At 37.2% G+C, this 22,882-nt stretch overlaps 1 protein-coding gene across 1 annotated transcript in view; it reads left to right on the forward strand.

Annotated features, from left to right (window-relative positions):
• Positions 1 to 22,882, forward strand: part of LOC103180371 (inactive dipeptidyl peptidase 10) — a 329,145-nt gene that overhangs the window by 268,102 nt on the left and 38,161 nt on the right. Inside the window, 8 exon segments of the mRNA XM_007896177.2 lie at positions 1,686 to 1,840; positions 3,835 to 3,932; positions 4,302 to 4,425; positions 7,485 to 7,523; positions 10,194 to 10,301; positions 15,775 to 15,866; positions 19,050 to 19,097; positions 19,955 to 20,076. Of these exon segments, the coding sequence (XP_007894368.2) occupies positions 1,686 to 1,840; positions 3,835 to 3,932; positions 4,302 to 4,425; positions 7,485 to 7,523; positions 10,194 to 10,301; positions 15,775 to 15,866; positions 19,050 to 19,097; positions 19,955 to 20,076 (786 nt within the window).

The raw sequence follows: 22,882 nt of genomic DNA on the forward strand, positions 1-22,882 counted from the left end.
GCACTTGTCATATTCATAACTCATTAAAGTGTGATGCTTATTGCTTATTAGGTCATTTCTGATCATTTTCTGAGCACTTTGGGAGGTCCTCCTAACATGAAAGGAGCTATGTACATGTGAATGTATTGTTGTTGCTGCTCATGGAATATATAGTTACTACAGTTCTGGGTAAAATGTTACCGTAGAACTATAAAAGTTCCATAATAGCAGCCAGTTTACTGTTGACAAATACCTAGTGTTGTTTGCAATGGCTTGTTGACGAAAGAAAACATGGCCTCATTTTTATTGTTAGAGCTACAGAAACGTTTCACAATTTTCCTTTTATTAACTGCACTGTGATAGAGTATGATTGCTGAGCCAGAAGCTTTCTTGGGACAGAAGGTGTTTCTTCCATTATTCATGATCTTCAAACCTTCCATTTTGTGCTATGTCTACTTTTATAGGTCAGTGAAATCCAGAACTCATAATCATGCTCTGAAATCACCCATTCCATTTTCTGTACATAAGGAATAGCTGGGATCCAATAAGCCAGGCTGCAGATAGGGGTATTTAGAGAATACAGTCTGACTTAATTAAATTGCTCTCAACATCATTACAGGTTAGCCATGTATTACAGAAGAAATTGAATTTTTGTGAAGCAAAAGGATTGTGGATTTATGGATTGCAGGCAGGTTTTAAGGTTTTAACTCATAATTCCCCATTTTTGCACATACTACAAATGCAAAATAGAATTTATAGTGTGGTGTACAAAACGTCAGAAAATGTGAGTTAAAGCTCCTTACGATCTTATTGCAATAATATTTGCAGAATCCCTGAATATGAATTTCTGTACATTATTGTCATCAACAATATATAGTCTACAGCTTATTCTCTCCTGTATTGTACAGGAGAGATCTGGGAGGTGAACGTACAGAGAGATCTGGGTGTTCAAGTAAGCGAATCATTAAAGGTAGCGGGGCAGGTAGATAAGGCAGTAAAAAAGGCATTTGGTGTACTGAGCTTTATTAGCAGGGGCATAAAGTATAAGAGTAGGGAGATTATGCAAAACACTGGGTAGGCCTCAGCTGGAGTACTGCGTCCAGTTCTGGGCACCTTACTTCAGGAAGGACGTTAAGGCAGGATTCAAAGACAATATGTGTAGGGAATGAAAGCCAAGGTGATTTGGAGGAATCAGTGTTAAAATGTTAAACTCCATGCGTAACCAGGTGCCCCAGTCAAGATCAGAAAATTGCTTTGCTAAATAGTGGGGATTATAAACCTAAGGCCTACCTCCAAGTTGTGACATATTATTTCTGAAATAACAGGACTGTAAACAGATTTTACACTAAAACAATGTAACTGTATTTGGAGCACTATGTGCACTTTCCATCAAATGTTGCTCAGATTGATGAAGACTATTTTTGTAGAATGCTGCTGGATCGCACAAGAACTCAGCCTCTCTGGTAAATCGTACCTTTCAATCAGAAATTACATGACGTTTATTTTTTTTGTTCAATCTCAGTGTTACTCAGAGTCAATTTATGAAATATGTAGAAATATTTAGGACTATTGATGAAAGTCAGAAAAGATTAAATGTTTTCTTTGGAGCTTCTACGATGATTAAGCTCCTGCTGGCTCCTTGGCACCCAAAGAGTTAATTGGTTTTATTGATTGTTTTTACTCTGATGAAAATGCTTTGCTTGCAGAAGAGCTGCTGAGAACTCATGTTGCCCACTGGTGGTCCCCAAATGGAGAGCGATTGGCATTCTTGACTATCAATGATTCTTTAGTACCCAACATGCTGCTCCCCCAGTTCACCGGCAATCTGTACCCAAAAGGAAAGCTGTACCCATATCCCAAGGTAAGAAATGGAAACCCTGAAAAAAAACAAATCTTTCAAAATACATTGCCAGAATTTCACAAGTTACTTATTGTATGCTGTTTACCATAGGAATGCATCATTCTGAAGCATTGAACCTGAATACAAAGAATAATAAATTCTGTTATTTGGAACTTTTGCGAGAATGAGGTTAAAAAAAGAATGGTTGTATATTGACATTTCTGAAATTACCCTGCAACAGAAACTAACAAAGCAAAACTATGCATTTAAAATGTACCTTACCCTTTGAGTCTGTTAACATTGATTTAAGCTGCCTAGGTCTAGCTAATGCAGCAGCTTACCTAACCAACCATATTTCTATGTGCTTGACAAGAAGCTGAAGTGAGACAGGTCAAAGGCCTTCAGGAATTCTCCCAGAAAACTCTACTCCTAGAGAAAATAAATATTCCCATCCAGTACTCATAGAATTATAATTCATTGGGAATGCATAAAGGGGCTAAATGTGGAGTCCTTTAGCTCAGTGGTTAGAGCGCTCACTTTGCAAGCGAGAGACCTGGGTTCATTTCCCTGGCAGGGTGAAACCTTGGGCAAGTTTCCTTACTCGACATGCCTGATAATAATCCCTCAAAAAAACAATAATAAATTGGTCATTTCAATCCACGATTGTTTGTGGGACACTGCTGTGCGCAATTGGCTGTTGCATTTCACCCACAAATATACAGTCAATTCACTTTACAGTCTATTCTGTGAAGCGCTTTGAGACATCTAGAAGACATGAAAAGCACTATATCAAATGCAAGGATTATTATTATAATTGTAATTTCCATGGACTGCCTGTTGTAGTACTCTATTCTCATATATTACTGGAATAAATGTCGTGCTCAATATCATATGGGTCAGTATATGAAAAGTGACAGCCTGCTTATTTTTGGTAGAGATAGGAAACTGGCCTGTGACAGATGATCAATTTTCACTTACCTGTACATTTCAAGTCCCCTGTATTCCCTGCTTAAGCCTGTCTTAACGTATCTAACCATATTAAAGAATAAAAGGCAGTGTTGTGGAATGCCAACAAAATCAGTGCAGTTAAGAATTAGGCACATTTAAACAAATCTGGTAGATGGACAACATTTGAAATGCATTACTTTTTTAAATAAAAAATCATTAAATCTCTCATGAGTATCTATTGGAGAATCTGAAGACTCCAGTGGCGCAATTTTACAGAAGATGGGCAGGAGTAGATGCCCAATGCGTCCCTGAGGGAATGGTAGTTGGACGCTGCTTTGTCACAAACCCTGGCTCCAAATTCCCAATAAAGATGGGATAGATGTTGCCAGGAGACAAATAATAGGATAAAGAGATGGGATGATATGCTAAAGCATAAGCCAATAGAAAGCCTAAAATGTAATGAGTGGTGGGCCAACTGGTCTTGTCAGAGAATCTTACAAGATATAAATTGTAAGAATGGGCCCATATAAAACCTGAGCAAAAGACAAAGTGAGAAGTCCTAGGGTCTGAAGTCCAGAGAGTGTCGAGAGCATGTGATTGGCTGACTGTGACTCCAGTCAGCTGTAACCTGATTCTTCCTGGGTCATTTGCTCAGGTTCAGAACAATAGAATTCTAACCTATAATCCTGACAATCACGTAAGCCCAAATCGGTAGTGCTTAAAAGATTGATCAATCATTTTGGAGCATTAATACTGTCCCTTTATCTTCAGGGGTTAAAATGTAATTAGGTAAGATATCACTGAAATTCAGTTGTGAAGATGTGCGATGTTCTGTACCAGAAAGCTGTAGAGCCGGAATCAGTGGAGTTGTTTACAAGAGAGAGAGATAGATACTTGGGTAGTTGAGGTATTAAATGATAGGTGGGGAGGCAAGGCATTGGGATCTAATAAATTGGTGAGAGAGGCTCTATGGGCTGAATAGCAAGTTCCTATTCCTGTTGTTGCTGTGTTTAACTGATATTACTATTGTTTGTAGCTGAGCATATTTTTACCTTGTTGTATATCAGGCAGGCCAAGTCAACCCAACAGTCAAGCTGTATGTAGTGAATCTTTATGGACCAACACATACCCTGGAACTCATGCCACCAGAGAACTTCAAATCCAAGTAAGACAAGACAAGGCTCATTGTCGCTCTCTTTTGGATGTAAGAGTGCAAAAATGAAATAGAATGATTTCTTGTGAGATGGCTATTGATAATGCGGTTACACATTCTAAAACTTAAACAAAATATTGATACATTTTACAAGCCAATTAAGGAAGAAGATTATTGTAAAATATGCATTTAAATGGTTCTTTTATAGTGACTGACCATATATTTATATTTTGTTGGTTTAATAGGGTAACTGATTGATAATACTTGATAACAGGGATGTTATGTTTTTCCTTTGTAGTTTCACCTGTTATAATTTTTATGCAGTTTACGTAAGGAAGTAATTTTACTGATTCTATAATATTTTTTTCTTTTTTTAACGAGGGAATATTATATCACAATGGTAAAGTGGGTCAGCAACACAAAGACTGTGGTAAACTGGCTGAACAGACCTCAGAATATTTCCATTCTTACCACATGTGAAATTACAACTGGTGCATGTTCTAAGGTAGGATTTGTGCAGTTTAATTTTGATAAATCCATAAATAAGATGCCAGAGACATTCGAATCAGCAACAAATTTGGGAATATTAGGAGATATTCAAATAATCCCAAACCTAGTAAATGATTTCAACTACATTTTGTCCCAAAAAATGCCCTAATGTTCTGGATGCACATTATACATGGCTGCAGAGAAATAATTCAATCCAGTTGGTTTCACATATACTGAAAGCATGTTAAACCTTTACAGAGGCAATATGTGCAATCTTTCAGGCCTAAGGTATTATGAATGAGCTATTTTATTTGAGTTGGAATTCTATCTCAAGGTTAAGATTGACTTTGTCAGTAGAGGCTTCTATTAAAAAATGTTTTAAATATATTGACAACAGCATTAAGTTATCAACTGAAGGTCAGAAAGTGGAAGTGCTGTGAATCCACTTTGTACAGCTCCCTAGCAGAAAAAAATTCTTATCCATAAATCCCTGTTCTTGTTCCATAGTTATGCAACATATGCACAAGCTTAATGCTTTTTTCTGTTTCAAATTTTCCAGATAATGCACTGAATTAATAATAATCCTTGCATTTAATACAGCGTTTTTCACATCTTCTAGACATCTCAAAGCGTTTCTAAGAATATACTGTAAAGTGAATTGACTGTATTTGTGGGTGAAACGCGGCAGCCAATTGTGCACAGAGGTGTCCCACAAACAGTCGTGCATTGAGCGACCAAATTATTATTGTTTTTTGTGGGGGGGGGTTAGGGATTGCTATCCCCGGAAGAGTGATCCATCAATCGACTAACAACTGGGTTCCTACTTGCTGCTAGGTAAACAGAGGCGTGTGGAATAAGAAAACTTGCCCAACATATCACCCTGCCGGGAATAGAACCCAGATCTCTCGCTTGGGAGGTGAGTGCTCTAACCATTGAGCTTACAGGACTCCAAATTGATAACAGTTCAGTTGTGATGAATTTCCACTGAAAACCAATTTAAAACACAATTTACATTCTAATATCATAAAATGTTGATATATTTTATATACTGCACAACAAGGCTTATTTTAAGCAGTGTAAATTTATCCCCTTTGAGATCTAATTTACAGGTTAACCATTTGCAAAATGTGTGGATTTGGCCAACCACGGAAACTTTTACTGGATCAGGCTATCCATGTGTAAACAAATTCAGTAACTCTTACACTCTTACATTGATTATTCATTGTATAACTAATGCCACCATTTGCTCGTGGTTAACCCAATCTGCACATTTTGCACATGGGCTTTTTAATCCATAAATTAGATCCCACGCTCTGATCTGAAGTAAACTGACTTAGATAAATGTTTAACTATGGAGTCCTGCAGCTCAGTGGTTAGAGCACTCGCCTCGCAAGTGAGAGGAGCTGGGTTTGATTTCCGGGAAGGGTGAAACGTTGGGTTTCCTTACTCCACATGCCTCTGTTTACCTAGCGGTAAGTAGGAACCTGGTTGTTAGCTGATTGATGGATCGCTTTTCTGGGGGTAATAAACCCTTCAACAAAAAATAATAATAATTTGGTCCCTCAATCCACGATAGTTTGTGGGACACTGCTGCGCGCAAGTGGCTGCCGCGTTTCGACCACAGTATATTCTGTGAAGCGTTTTGAGACGTCTCAAAGACGTGATAAAATGTTATATCAAATGCGAAGATTATTATAACTTGAAAATATCATAAGAGTTAGAAATCCTAATAATGCGGCTTTCAAAAATGCTCAAAATGGTCCCCAAACGTTAAGGATCTATTTTTTAAATCATTTGAAAGTCTGTCTCACTCCCAGTTAGATTTAATAATATTAAAAACTGACCAGCCTCCAGTGCTGATTGACAAAGATTCCCTCAGCTCCAGGACAATGGCAAATATAAATCCTGTTTCTTTCTCAAAATCATCTTACTGCTTAAAGTTAAAACGTTTCTAGTAATATAAATAGGGTACAAAATTGTTCAAAAATTCAGAATGCATTGATATTCTGCATATGTATTTTATAATAACTGGGGGCAGGGAGTCATCCTACTCAGCTCCTGTTAACTCTGCAAGCCAAAGCCCTAAAGGGCAGAATGATCCTAGCTGGATAAGCAATGGGAAATATTGCCAGACAACAATATCAATGGCAATCTATGCGGTTTTAGCTGGTTAGACTCCATACATATACAGCAGTTACCCCAACGCACACTCTGGGATCCCCAAGCCTTGGCTCTTGCCAACCTGCGCCTAATACTCTCCAGAAGCATCCCTCCAGGTAGAGAGTGCGCATTCCATTCCAACAATCTATCTCTAGGATCTCCATATGTAGGTGGGATGCATGGAAATCTCAGCTTGGTTTGGATACTCTTAATCATGGTGATGCGTTTCCGTATGTGTCAGAAACCTGGCGGACAAAAAAATATATATTAACCAATGTAAAAATACAAATAGCATCCATATAAAAAAATCCCTTGTTCCATTTATGCCAGAGATGTCACTGTAACGCTGATGAATTTGAATAGAAATTTGCACTTCTGTTGGGATTATGTTCAGATCAAACTTACATTTATCTGAAGTCAACTGTGCCAAAAAAAACTTTTATTATCATATCTTTCTGAGAAAGGAGCTTCCAGTTAATTTTCCTGATCAGAATTGATACTTGGTGTGTATATATATATTATTTATATATATATATAATATATGTGACTGTCAATTCCTTCTGTCAAGTCTTTGTAAATCATAGTCGTATGAACTGTTAGTGTCATTGGAAATGAATTAACAATTAGGCTAGTGGCAGACCAGAGTGAAGCCTGTGTGACACAGTTGAGCTGTCGCCTAGAACAAAGAATAAAAATTAGTCTTTTCTTGCAGTTTCATATCCTTCAGTGATAACTATGTAATTCTGAACATCCGAAATTAAATGATTCTGTAGAAATATATAAATTGACAGCATTGTTCAGACTTTTCAAGACCCAGTGGCTGTTATAGAATGAAATAATTTTTCAATTCATTATAGGATCATCTCATGCTTGCAAGGCTATATACTTCTCACTTTTTGTGTGTTGCTATTTTAGAAACATGAAGCAGTGTCTCATCTCTGGCTTTCTAAGCAGGTAAGAAAAAGCTGTAAGAAAACAGTTGGACTGATCACAAAATCTTAAACAGTTATACAGTAGAGAGCCGATTATCCACACTGATTGGGATCAATCCCTCCCTGCAGATAAGCGTGGAGTGAAGATAATTAAACATCATGCAAAATACAAATTGGCTAGAATATTAATCGGAAATTCTACTGAGTTATACTGTCATTGCAGTACCGTATTACAAGCCCTTCACTCTCTTAGCTAATCTGCTAATCTACTCTTTTCTCTCTCTGCCTCCTTCTTTCTCTAACTCTTTCTGACCCTAATCCTATAAAAGTGCTGCACCACACCTTTGTCATACTGATTTCCACTCTCAGGGGGAAATTCTATTGTGTACATGTGTAAGTCAATTGTATACATGTGCACTTGCACATACTTACTTGAAGCTGCACAGAGCTATTAGATGATATACTTAGCAAATATATGTGCAACTTTACACCTGTCCTCAATAGGATATTTTTCTGCCAGCATCACAGCTCCATGTCTACTTCTGCATCATCAGGGCTGCATGCGGATAAATGGAAATATGGATAATTGTCATGCTGGTAACCAAATCTTTACTGTAATGTTGATTTATTCATTAGATTGTCTTAAAAAAGTGTGATTATAATGTACAACAAAAAAGATCTGGCCAGCAATCCTACAGATAAATTTGTAATTTTTTCATGGCTGTTTGTGGGGCCTTGCTTTGCTATCTGCAAATTGGTCACTGCATTTGCCTACAAAAACATTCACCACATTTGACAATCATTAGTGCAAAATGTTTTGAGACACTTTGAGTTTTTAACTCACATGTTTATAGTAAGGATAATGTGCAGGCAGGAACACATCAGGAAGTTGAATTGATTCACAACCCAGAAAGTGAAGACTGAACAAATTAATTATGTAGTCTGAGACCTGATCTATGTTATTGCTTTGCAACACTCGTCGAGTGTGGTGTTCTTTATGACATATGTAAAATGAATAATTTTACACCTTTTTGCTAGTTATAATTTTGATTTTTCTATTCTCAGTCAGTGGAGATGTTCCACAGATGGCAGGCAGTCTTTTACAATCAGAGCATCTGGTTTGCCACCTACACTATCATATCACATGATGCAGAAAGAGGAATTTAGCTAAATGATGGGGAATATCGTATATTGAGGTCAATAGAACAAGAAATCCAGATAGAAATCCAGCCAATCTCTGACTCCACTTCAGAAGCAGATCTTATTGGAACAGAGTCCCCACTGGTTGCTGAGACAGATTCCCAGTTACCAAAATGAGTCCCAATTAGCGGGATTCTGATTCCTTATTAATCCTGCATAGATGCCAATAGTACATACATTTTACATTAATTATACCAAACTGTTCTCAGGATCTGTATCATATAACCAAAAGGCAAAGTACTGCAGATGCTGGAAATCTGAAACAACAACTTGTATTGATATAACGCCGTCCACACAGGGTAGTGTCTCAGAGGGCTTAATCTGAAATCTCAAATAAAAATCATGACACTACAATGACTCTATAATTCAGTGTTCCCAGCAAACTTCTGTTTTTATCTCTGTATCATATACCCTGGGGCTGACAATGGTAGAGTGGCAATAATGTTCTTGTAATTATTCATCTCTGATATAATCTACCCAGTTGTTCTTAGTTACAGTTTTCTCCACCTGTGGGTATATGAGTTAATTTTTTTCTGCATTTGTCAGGTGGGATATACAAAAGATATTTCATGCTATTTCACGTTTACAATGACGGGATAAACAAGCATTTCTTTAAAGAGCTTACACAATGATATTCACACTGCCTAGACCGGCAGCCAAGTGAATAACTAATAGGATTAGCATCTGCAGTGCTGACAACTGGACTGTGGAGCCCTGTTCACATAAACCAAAAAAAGGCCTTTGTTAATGTACGCCGAACAGAACTGACTTCAGTTGACACTTAAATGGATTAGACTGTGTAAAATGTCTGTACGACCATGTAGTCAGCTCATACTGACATGATGCTGACAATTTCTTTAGAAATAAGATCCATTTCCTGTGAATAAAAGAAATATTGCAAAACTTGATCAATACACAGGAGGTGTATCATTAAGTTACTTATGCTCCCTACTTGGTATTAATATATTTGCACATATGACTTGGTCCCTTATTCACCCTGCAGATCCACACTAAATGGAGTTATACACTATTCCTCATACGTTTAATGTAAATATTTGACAAGGGTATTGGTAAACATGCTGAAACAGGTTTGTAGTAAGTATATTCCTGATATCATTAGAATATCAGTGAATAACAATTTATATATTTGTGTCTTTTTAAAATGTATATGCTTTTAATGGGAAGTTAAACCTATAAACTCTGTAGACATGAATTGTGATGCTGTTAAAGTGTACTCAGAAGGTCAAACAGCAGGAAAATACGTTATAAATAGGATCAGCTGTTTTCATGTAGTTTGTTGAAAAATGTAACACTTGCCATGACATTAACCTTGTCCTGTCTGTTGGACTTAAAGGATAATAAATAATGGCCGCATTGTAGCACAGTGCTCATTTTAGAAATATAAATCACTTTTGAGGTCTTGGGCCTCATTGAATGATTTAATTCCTTGTATTTTTCAATAATATTATTGCCTCATTTCTTGTATTTTCAGGATGAGAAGCCAATATTCTCAAAGGATGGCAGTAAATTCTTTATGACTGTACCCGTAAAACAAGGTGGTCGTGGAGAATTTCATCACATTGCCATGTTCACTCTTCAGGTGAGACACTACAGGCTGGACCTCATACTTACAACATGATGAGTTTGCTGTGAACACAACACAAAATATAGATGACAGGTTTCCAGATGGTATTTTTTTCTCTGGTCACATCAGCTTCTTCCTGATTAATTAATTGCAAGAGATGTAATATTTTCAGAATACCAATTAGTTCACATTTATTCTTGTTATATGTGTTTTGCATAGAATTACATAGCAGCACAGAAACAGGCCATTTGGCCCAACTAGTCCGTGCCTCATAAGCCTCCCTTCTCCCTAGTTTTGATTGGTATTAGATGAAAGGATGATAACATAAAATAACAATTGCTGGTTATCACTGTCCCAGAGCGATTCATAATGGTCGAGCCAGAGGGAGAGGGAAGGTGACTCTAAGCATGATACAACAGGAAGGTCTTTAGGCGGGATTTGAAGGTAGGGAGGGAGTGAACAAGGTGGAGGGATTGAGGGAGAGAGTTCCAGAGTTTCGGGATGTAGTGACTGAAGGCATGGCTACCATTGGTGGAACGGATGGCACGAGGGACAAACATGGCTTCCGTCTTGTCGACATTCAGCTGTAGGAATTTTGCACTCATCCAGGGATTGATGTCCTTCAAACAAGCTGACAGGACATCAATGTTGGGAGTTGCAGCTGGAGGAAAAGCAGATTTGGGTGTCATCCTCATAGATGCCCAATCCTGATTACTAACTCTGTTAAAGGGTTACTTCAGGAAAACCAAATAGGCTTTCTAAAACTGCACTGTTTGCATTGTGACATTTTTTGTAAATAGTAGTTATGTAAATCGCATTGAAAAATGTTGATACATGTGTTGAGAAGTTGCAAAGACGTGATCATAGAATTACAGAATTATACAGCACAGAAGGAGTCCATTCGGCCCATCGTGTCTGTGCCGACTCTTTGAAAAGAGCTAACCAATTCAATTCCACACCCCTGCTCTCTCCCCATAGCCCTGCAAACATGTCCTCCCCAAATAGTTATCTATAAGACGCTATATCAAAAAAGTAAGGATTATTATTTTTGTACCTAAGGGCTAAAGGATTTTATGCTTAAGTTCACAGGCCATTCATGAATCTGGGATTTGTAAACCAGTTTGTCTAAGATTGATGGTGCAGAAAAAACTCAAGTCCATTTTACAGGGAATTATCAGTATTCGTTTAAAGAGCACAGAGGCGATAAGCTCTAGTTAGTATAGCTGAAAAAGCAATAGATCATGATGCACAAATCAAATGAAATCCATTAAGGATGGAACTAAATTTGCGGACAAGGGCTATCCAGTGGTTATAATCTACTTAGAACTTTCCAAAGGGATTTAATCAAAATGTTGCAAGTGAAGTGTTTAAAGAAGATTATAATTCTTACAGTTAATGGCAAATTAGCTAGCTAGATTGGAAATCGGTTTGACAGAAGATAATGATCAATGGAAAAAGCACTGTCTGCGGAAAGTGGCTTCAAGAGTATAAGAAGCATATGTTGCAGGTCCTCTGCTCTTTATCCTATTCACTCACACTATTCATAAGCATGCAGAGTGCAGTCGTTCCAGCAATGTTATAACATTGGCTAATAACACCAAGCTGCATGGCTGGCTGATCAATTTAAAAAGAGATTTATTTATTTCAAACTGACTTGTTTAAATTACATTAAATGAAGTTCAATATTCATTAAGAAGTAACAGATGGATTTTAATTTGGAACACTGTTCATGTTGGAATAGGCCCTCAAAATATACACAATTAAGCATCCATTAGCAAAGGTAACAACAGAACAGGTTTTGGGTATGATTATCGTTCATTGAAAATATTTAGTCAATATAAAGCTGTTATCAATTGAGCTAATGGGATGCATCTTGAGACTATTTGATTTTCAGTCCGAACATGTTATTTTAGCCCTGTCCAACTTATTCAAAAAATTTAAAGCATTAATTTAAGGAATATCACTCTAAATGTGATATTATCAATGTTACATTGGCTTTGAAAAATTCCCATTAACTACTGTTTTACCTATTCTGGGCATGCCTTAAATACATCATCCAAAGTGCAGAGGATAGGCCAGGTTTATGCTTTGTTAAGGAAACGTTAGCATTTGTAGAAAACTGACTTGTTTTTAGGGTAAACAGCAATTTAAAATAAAAGCTTTTTTCACATTACGGGGACATATTTACCTCTACTTTAAGATAGTAAATTGTTCTTGAAAATCATCTTATACATTTAAAAAGTGGGATGCCTACTGAAGAGTTCTACATTTTGAGCTTCAACCAGTAAATGCTTCTTGTTGATGTAAGATAACCATTGTTATCTTACATCAACAATACCCCCTCCTTAATTGAGGGGGTATTGAGTGTAAAGTCACTGCAAACCTGAGATCTGCACCATTGTGAGTCAGTGACTCAACAACTTTAACCATAAATACTGTGTGCTTTTGAATTATTGCAGACAAAATTGAAAAATATCTTGCCTAGAACAAATCAGTTTTAAACTCTCCAAAAATTACTTTAAATTACATATGAAAACACAGAGGACAGTGCTTATGGAGCTGACTTTGTAGATGCTCTTTCTACTGAGGATGATCGTCTTGATTTTGGGACTGCTCCATTGTAGCTGAGTGCCCCTGTCTGAATGTTAGGGATCAGAAAATTAATAATACACAAAGAAGAAGCAATTTGCCAGCTGGATGGTGTGTTTAATAAAAGAAAGCGACACGGAATGAAATGTGGCTCTTGAGAATTGTGATGCTGCAGAGAAGTAAAAAGTATTCAATTTCTAAATAGTTTCTTTTCTAGTGGAATGATGCAGAAACATCAGAATAGGATGATCGTCAGTATTTACACACTTTATCATATTTTTCATATTTCTGCATTGCTTTGTTATCATAAAAAGCTGTCAGATTTCTGGAGTGTAACAAGATTATTACCAACTAAACTCTTTGTAGTCTCCAGCCATTAGATGAGCCCCAGTCACATTAAGCAAGATCTTCCTTTAAAGTTATGAGGCGTTTACTCAAGAGTTCAGATAACAATGGTCCTGTTTATTGCTTATAAAATAAATCTGCAATTTCATGGAAGAACTCCTTACCTGGTCATTTAACAAATACTTTGATATTAGTATAATAATAATCCTTGCATTTGATAGAGCGCCTTATCACGTCACCTGGTTGTTAGTCGATTGGCAGATCGCTTTTCCGGGGGTAATAATTCCTTCAAAAAAAAATTATAAATTGGTCACTTCAAACCACGACTGTTTGTGGGACACTGCTGTGCGCAATTGGCTGCCGCATTTCACCCACAAAATATACAGTCAATTCACTTTACAGTATATTCTGTGAAGCGCTTTGAGACGTCTTGAAGACCTGAAATGGCACAATATCAAATGCAAGGATTGTTATTATTATAAAGGTGCACATTAAATAAAAAGAGAGGAAAAGTAATTTATTATGAATTTGCAAAACGAAAAATGTTCTTTCAAGAGGAGCAAACATGGTAAATTTAAATGACTTTTTTGCATTCATTTCATTCAGCAAATTTGTTTCCTTATCAATTGTTCATATGGGTGAATTAAACTGTAGTTAATATATCACCATATTCGAGTCAGCAGCACAAGGCTGATGCAATTCATTTCCCATTTCAGTGCTGCTGTGAATCACCACATATTCATTTGTCTTTGTGAATATGTGAAGAACAGAATTCCTGACAAAAGGAGAATAATACCTTGGCAAACCACCACAAGGCTCAGAATCTCAGAGACACAACAAATATAGAAAGAAAAAAATATCAGAGACCACTGAATTCCAACTCTTTTTTTTTAGAGGTTGTGGGTTCAAGACCCATGTATGGAGTTTAGCCTTCCACTCTAATGCAATGGTGGGGGATTGTTGGAGGTGCTATCCTCCGAATATAATGTTAAACTGAGGTCCTGCCTGCCTGTTCAGATGGACATTAAAGATTCCATGGTACAATTCGAAAAGTGAAGGGAGTTTCACCTGGTACCCTGGCCTCCACTACCTCAAGATACAACATTGGTCATTCGCTTCATGGCTATTTGTGGGACATTGCTGTGTGCAAAATGGCTGTTGCATTGACCTACAAATGCAGTCACTCTAGATTAGAGAAAACTCTGAAGCACTTTTTGACATAAGACACTATATCAAATGCAAGTATTACTATATTATAATATTATTATAATTATTAAGTCACCATTGTTTTGGACATCAGTTTTAATTAGAATTTGTAAAATCCTTAGCATTTTATTTTAAACTGCAGTATTGACCTTTTCTGGATTAATTATTACATTACTATGATTGTTATGGACTCGAATACTGTTACACAACATTGAAACAGTGAATATACTTGCGCTCATACTATATGTTTCCTGTGCACTCATCTCAGAATTGATCACTCCTGAAATTAGTATTCAGTATTATTCCATGGTCGTGTGTAAAAGATTTATTGCTGTATCTGTGCACAGTTTATCATCCACCATCTTGCACATATGGACAATTTTTTATGTCAAAATAGTCTATTGTTCCTGGGAGTCGCTGGGTATAATTTATTGTACTCGAATAATGACTATTTCCAAATGACTACAACCAGTTTTTAAAAAAAATAGCTGGGATCACTAAACACTGAGTTCAGCAATTGTGGGGGGGGTTTCTGATACATATTCATGTCTCAATCATACTCACAGTTTGTATTGAATTCACTGTAGTTTCTGTGTCTAAATGAATGTGGCATGAAGTACAAGGTGACCAAAATTATTTTTCACCTACCCTATTATCTAAAAAAATCATAATTTCTTTAAGACTTATTAGACATTGTAATGGTATCACGACTTTTTGGTCACCCTGTACAACTGCAGCTAAACTGGCATTGATTTAGTTTGGAAGCTTCCTCCAGAAAGTGATTTTATAATCGAATCACGAAACAAAAGCTGCTGTACAACACTGAGTTTAAAAAATTCCTGAGCAGTCCATTGAGCCTTTCAGATGCTTATTAATTTTAGTGAACAAGTTACGGACTTGAGGCCTGAAATTTCTAATGGTCTAAGCCGTAAGACAATGTATTTGGTTTTGTACGCGTAGGTTTGCAAAAGTGTACATGCACAGTGCAGAATTAATTTTATTTGAGGTCCTGAGATGCTACAAGAAATGCACTAGGTGCAAAATGAAAAAAAATGCTATTCCCTATAAATTCACCTCAATTATTTCAAGCACAAAAGAAAAAAAAAGATTTCGGAAAAAATGAAACATGCCTGCTGTCAAAAGCTCTATTAGTTGGCAAAAAATTGTGAAGAGGTCTTGCAGTTTGGCTGCTGAATGTAGTTTATGTTAAACTGCATGTTAATTTCCTTTCAACACTGCAATGTCAAGAATGTCAGCAATCAGTCTGCTGATGTAAATGCATCTGAAGATGCTTTGCTCTTCCAAGCACGGGTTTTCCATTAATAATATCTCCGACTGAAATCTACAGCCTAAAACTGAACTGAGCAGCGTACGACACCTGACATCAGGAAACTGGGAAGTCACCTGTATCCTGGGGTATGATGAAGTCCATCAGAAGATGTGAGTACAATGTTTATTAGCATAAGGACAATACTGTCAAAGATTAGCCTCTTCAAAAGATGTCTCCTGTTATACATAATAAAAACATTTTTTTTACATAGCACCTTATCATATTGATGTATCTCAAAGCACTCAAGTATTACTCTGAAGTGTAGTAACTGTTTTTCTGGACAAAGAGAATAAAATTCCAAATTATTCAATTCATTTAAAAATAACTAAATAGTTGTGTATTTTTAAAAGAGTATTCCCATGTTTCATTTTCACAAAATTAAGCTCAATATTATGCCAACAATGTTTCATAATCTCTAATTACAAAATTTGGAATTAGTTTAGACCACACATATGGGTGTACAAGCTATGAGAGAAATATGTTATTCTGCACTGGAATAAATGTCCTATTTAACAGCCCTTCTGTTTAATCTCATTCCTTTTTATGGCATCCATAGTTCTATACATAACAAAAATAACAGGAAGTTTTAAAGTACCCTTCATCATTATATTCCAAATTCCTCTTACAATAATATTTAAAATGACAATCAAAGCCTGCTGTGTCTGAAAAGTTTAGTGTATTGCACCATTACATGCCTCACAAAAGTTTACAATCTACATTTAATTTATCAGACATAGAATTTTAATTGTCAGGTTCAATATAATAAATGAAATATATTAAGGCTTTTGCTGGTCTATCATTATTTCTTTAAGTGTAAGTAAACCAATTTTAGTTTTTCCACTATATTACCCCCTCTCTTTTCATGTGTGTGTGTAAATATAAATTTCAGTATAAATGATGACGGTGTATAATGAAAAACACTTATATGTAAATCACTAAATGCAAATCTTCTTCTGCTCAGTCTTAATTTACTTCTATTCACTTATTGCTGCTTCATCTATTAATTCAGCTCAGTAGGTGAAAATGCATGCAATTGCAGCTAGGAAATTTCCAATTAATTGTTAATTCAAGTCTGAAATCTATTCAAATATACAAGTGAAACTCGAACTATAATTATTCCAGCATGATAATCCCTTGCTGTGTATTTAGACTCAAGTGCGAATCTTCAAAATAAATAAACAAATCCAGAAATAACAAAAGCGAGATCTAAAATAATCCATTTTCCCAACCCAAACTCTTTAAAAGCTACTTTGCTGGGAGTTGAGGGTTTATTATTGTATTTTGGGCTCTATTTTTTCTTGTGAGACTACTGTCCACCCTCCTTCCGGGTATGTTATGTTGTATTAGCTAGGCAGTAAGATACCATAGGCGTGATTGACTCTTTATATATAGTTCAAGAGCTACATTTTTTTTATTGTTCTGTCTGATGCAGAAGGTTTGAAGATGGATTTTAATACAAAAAAGCGAAGAAAATAATTTAGGCAGACTTAGTTGTACCATCCTGTACAATTTTGCAAAATCTGTCGATGAATTATGCCTTATTTACACTACAAAGATATATCTCAGAATAGGGGGTTGGGGTAGAAAAGCATTTATAATTTCTACATTTTTAGTTCAATCACATGTAAATTATAATTTATGTAAAATATATAGCTGCATGCACACATACATAGCAAGTGTTAATAAGAACATAAGAAATGTTAAACAAAAAAAGACCGAGGTCCATCTAGTTCGTCTTCCATGTTCCTGGCGATCACATGCACATATGTCAGAAGCTACCTGTATACTATATCCCATAATGTTATTTCCTAAAACAAAACTATCTAATTGGTGTTTGAAAAAATCAACACTTCCTGCTTCAACCATCTCCCTTGGGAGCCTGTTCTACAGGTTCATTATTCGTTCACTGAAATAGTGTTTGCATAAATTTGTTCTGAATTTCACCCCCTTCAATTGCAGGCCGAGTCCTCTGGTTTTACTATTCTGGACAAGTTGAAACAGCCTGAAACAAATCTATATTGTCCCTCCACCTCAACTTGTTGAATATTGACAACACACATCCAGGTATAAGAGAAACCTTGGACAGTGGTGTTTTAACAATCAACAATTCATTTGCTAGAGATCCAGTTAATCTCACACTGGAGTAAAATGTAAGTTCTGATGCAGCATCTTGACTAACTGGAATTGCTGCATTTCGTCAGTATGGTTTCAGCAAGCGCTGGATAATTACACGATCAATGCGCAGCACAGTAGTTGGGCATCTTTTGTCAAAAGCAGATATGGACAATAAGAGAGGAAGCTGGCCGAGAAAGAAAGGACTATTGAATATTGCGAGATAACTTGGACTTGAAAAAATGTATTAGAGGTATACAGACTACAATGGATCCCTTTGAGAGAGAGACTGAGAAAGAGAGCCAGAGAGACTCTGAGAGAAAATATATTAAAAGATTCCTCCCAGCTGAGTATAATGTCTAAATTAAATGTCTGTCTGTGTGTCAATCTACATTCCATATTGGATCCTTTGGTCGCAAGCAAAGCTGCAACGGGTACAGCTAGTACATAATAAAAGTGCTATATACTGATTTTGATGTTTTCTGTGACCTTTGACCTGTGTTGATGTCACTGTCGTATGAATCCGTTACTTTATTAGTAAAGTGCAGAGTGTATCTGACAAGTTTGACCCTAATTAACAAAGTTATTGACATTTTGCTGTTCCTACCCCATCTTTGTTTTTTTGTCAAAAAACATAGGAAATGACAAAATACCATGTCTGATATTGCAAAACTATAAGAATGGCACAACTAAGACTGCCTAATTTATATTTTATACATATTTTTGTATTAAAATTCACCTTCAAACCTTTTAGATCAGACGCAACAATCAAAATCCCACAGCTCTTGATTTAATAGTTCACTAACTCAAACCCAGTGACTGCTGACATGCTGACGCACATGTACCAGTCTATTTCACATATATGTTTGTCAAACATAACAGTATGCAAAATACTAGCAGTAAGCTTTCAGAGTTTCATATTACATTGAAGTTAGTGTCTTACTTCCCCACAACCAACCATGAACAAGATTATTAGAGCATGGGAGTAGGTCACCTACCCAGGTTCTCAACTATAGTGAGACCAGAGAGCGGAGCTCCAGCTTTATTGTATTCCTTGTCATATATTAAATCCATGTTCTAACTGCTAAAGATTCTGTTTCCCATTGCAATTATGTTGAATGTAAACATGTTCAAACTGTCTCTGTTACCTTACAGTTTGTTGATGTGTTCTTATTTGCTAGATATTTTCTGAGTACAGAAGATTCTCCAAGAGGAAGACAGTTGTACAGGTAAGCAACAATTTAATTGTAAAAGGGACCTTATAGAGTCAAATCACTTGTTCCATGTTGCTTTAAAGCTACATTGGCAATTGGACATTGACAATGAGAAGTAAGCAGGAAGCATAAAAGAATTCTGGAAAGGGACTGGGCAGAGTGTGGAAGAGAAACTTTGAGATAAAGGAGCTATTGAATCTAAACTGTGTTGTGGATTGATAAATAATGCACTCATCACCACCATTTCTATTCCCAATGAATAATTCAATTGCTGTGGGTGAGTATCTATGCTGGTGTAAAATGTGGTCAGTGAGTTGAGTTTCATAATGGGAATTCTGCACTGCTGGGGCCCAATTCATTTTTTTTACAACACAGTTAGTGTGTGCAAATAATGTTTTCCAATTTTCTCCTCTCTGGTCTGGCTTCCTCTTGTACAGTTGTACGGAAGCTGGTTGGCCTCTGAGGTTGGTATGAGAGGATATAGGGTTAGGAGCCTTAGGTTAACAAAAACTCCATGGAATACAAAGATTTCTGTGGTACTGGAACCAAGGAGAAGAATATTTATTCTGTTTTTAAGGAGTTAATTCATGCAACATCAATTATGTTTTTCTTACTACAATTAATATGATTATATGTAAAAAAATAATCTGTATATCTCATACAGGCCTGTTAAATTTCATCTACCATTCTCCAGTGTAGAACACAAGCTCTGCTCCTGTATGGGAAAGAGACTTTATACATTTAAAATTGGAGGGAAGCTGAAAATATGGCAATTTGTCGCAGTGCAAGCAAAATGTGTTGTGGTATAACATCAAAAGAAAATGTATTCCTCATTGTTAGCTCTGCATTTCTATGCTTGTTTTGTTTAACAGCGTTCACACTGTGGGAGCATTTCACCGACAGTGCCTGTCGTGCAACTTCAAGCAGGATAGCTGCACCTACTTCAGTGCTGACTTCAGTCCGAGTAACCAGCATTTCATCCTGCATTGTGAAGGTAGGCTCTCAGTCACTTGAGAGATACAACATGCTCAACAATCAATGAGCAGCTCCTCCATAATTAAACATTCCTGTTGCTATTAAGCAGGTGAGATTGGCTATGATTTATCTATGAATGAGTTTGCTTGCCGATCAAATGGAAGCTTTCACAAGTATCAGTGACTTTGTATTCCATGTTTCTGGTAAAATTGAAGGCTTGCATTATATTTGAATGATAACAATAAAAACAACAACAAAATTACATTTGTATTGCGCTCTTCACGTTGGGAGGACATCCCAAGGTGCTGGACAGACAGAGTTACAGACCCGAGCTGAGGGCAGGGGGGAAGCAGGGAGATCGAAACCACGGTTGAAGAGGGGGGTCTTGAAGGTGGCGAGGGAGGGAGCGAGACGGAGGGACTGCGGGATGGAGTTCCAGAGGGTGGGTGCAGAGTGGCGGAAGGCCCGCCTGCCGATAGTGGGGTGAGCAAAGCGGGGGACGTGAAGCAGCCCAGAGCCCGCTGAGCGGAGGGAGCGAACAGGGTGGTAGGGGGGTAGGAGGTCGGAGAGGTATGGGGGAGTCAAGACTATGGAGGGCTTTGAAGGTGAGGACCAGGATCTTAAACTGAATCCTCTGTGTGATGGGAAGCCAGTGGAGTCGGGCGACGATGGGGGTGATAGGGTCACAGAGCCTGGTGCAGGAGAGGACACGGGCTGCAGAGTTCTGGATGATCTGCAGCCCGTGGAGGGAGGAGTTGGGGAGGCCGACAAGCAGTGAGTTATCGTATAATGATAACTAAATTCTCCATTCTGATCACGTATTTTGGGAATCTTGCAAGATATGCTGAGATATGTAGTGCTTCACTAGGATCCCATGAGAACTATGTGCTTGAGATGTTGGAAGGGTTTGAGGCTTGGAAGTGAAGAGAGGGTATCAATGTCTTAAGATTCTGTGTGTGGGAAGGAAGTCTCAACTCTCCTGAGGATTTTGTGCATCTAGTTCTAACTTGTGGCATTGCACAAATTATCTAGACAGGCATAAATGTACTTCAAAACATGATCAAAATCCTACAGGGACAAGAAAGCTTTGCATTCTGTCAAACGGTCCTTTCTAGATGATCATTAACACTAGTGATTAATTCCTAGGATATCTTATGTGCAGTTTTATGATTGCAGTAATATTGTGCATATGATTTGTAATAGGGTTACAGCTTCACTCTAATTCAAGATAACCGAACAGCCAACATGTAAAACTGGCATTCCACAACAGTAGCAAAGAAATGGCAACATGTTTTACAGTATCCACACCTACCTCAGCACCTTTCACTTGGCCAACAATCCCCAGAATAAAATTGGTCATTCACTTCATGGCTGTTTGAGAGACATTTCTGTGGGCAAATTGGCCTTGAATTTGTTTACAATATACAGTCACCACACTTTACAGTAAATCCTGTCTAGTACTTTGAGATGTCCTGGCATGAAAGGCACTATATGAAATCAAGCATTATATTATTCCATTATACATCAATGATTCCATGACACACACTGTGAATGAAGTCTAATACATCACTTGTTAAGTCACTGAGCCCTGGAGAAGGTAAGCAAAACAGAGTTGTTTAACGTATATAATAATAATACTTTCATTTGTTATAGCGACTTATCACATCTTTGAGACGTCTCAAAACACTTCACAGAATATACTGTAAAAGGAATTGAATATTTTGTGGGCAAAACGTAGCAGCAATGGCGCACGCAGTGTCCCACAAACAATCGTGAATTGAGTGTCCAAAAATGTTTTAAATTTAAAGTGATTATAATAATCCTTGTTTTTTTGATATAGTGCCTTATTATGTCTTCTAGACGTCTCAAAGCGCTTCACAGAATAAACTGTAAAGTGAATTGTCTGATTGTTTTGTGGGCAAAACGCAGAGGCCAATTGTGCACAACAGTGCCCCACAAACAGTCGTGGATTTTAAGTAACCAATTTATTATAATCTCAGTTTAACAACTTGCACGTATATAGCCCTCTCCACCCAGTGTAGTATCTCAGGGCGCTTAACTGTGCCTGACTCCGAACCGGGGTGGGGAGGTGACCGTAATCACGGTCAAAAAGATAGCAAAGGATTTAATCCTGTATCTTATGCAATAACCAGTGCACCCTCTCCCCCCAGCATAGCAATGGCATTAGCCTAGACTATGAGGTCAAAGGCACAATTTTAGGTCTGAACTCACAGCCTTTCTAACTCAGAGATGAGAATGCTACCAACTGAGCCAAGCTGACTGTATTAAGGAAAGCTTGAGCTAATGGATATCAGGATCTGATAAGTTAGACGTTAATGTCTACTACAAAGACATAAGAAACAGGTCAATATATCAGTGATCAGCCTAAGATTGACCCTTTTGAATTTACTTGATCCCTATGAACTCATAGTAAGTGCCTTTTTTAAAATAAAAAGCCCTAGGGTGAAAATCCATATTTTAATTGCTGTTCTGTATTAAATGAACGTGCTATTTTAAAAAGTAGAGTTTCATCTTTCATTCCCCTTCTTTTCCTGAAGATGTCTGACTTTTATTTACTTGGATTGGGGTATGGTTACCATCAGGTACCTTGACAATGATCATTGTGTGTGAGTCTTAACAGTTAAATATCGGTGGAGTGTTCAATCAGGAATAGAAAGATTGCAGCCAAGTCAGATCATGGCAGTGGTGACTGAACAAGTAATCAGTAGCAATGGGACCAATTATAGTGCCCAACTGTCCTCTCAGCTGAGATTAGCTGACTCAGCATGTACTTGGGTCAGTTGCTTACTGACTAAACTCACTAA

The sequence above is a fragment of the Callorhinchus milii genome, unplaced genomic scaffold (assembly GCF_018977255.1).
Source record: "Callorhinchus milii isolate IMCB2004 unplaced genomic scaffold, IMCB_Cmil_1.0 Scaffold6, whole genome shotgun sequence".
NCBI classification, from domain to species: Eukaryota; Metazoa; Chordata; class Chondrichthyes; order Chimaeriformes; family Callorhinchidae; genus Callorhinchus; species Callorhinchus milii.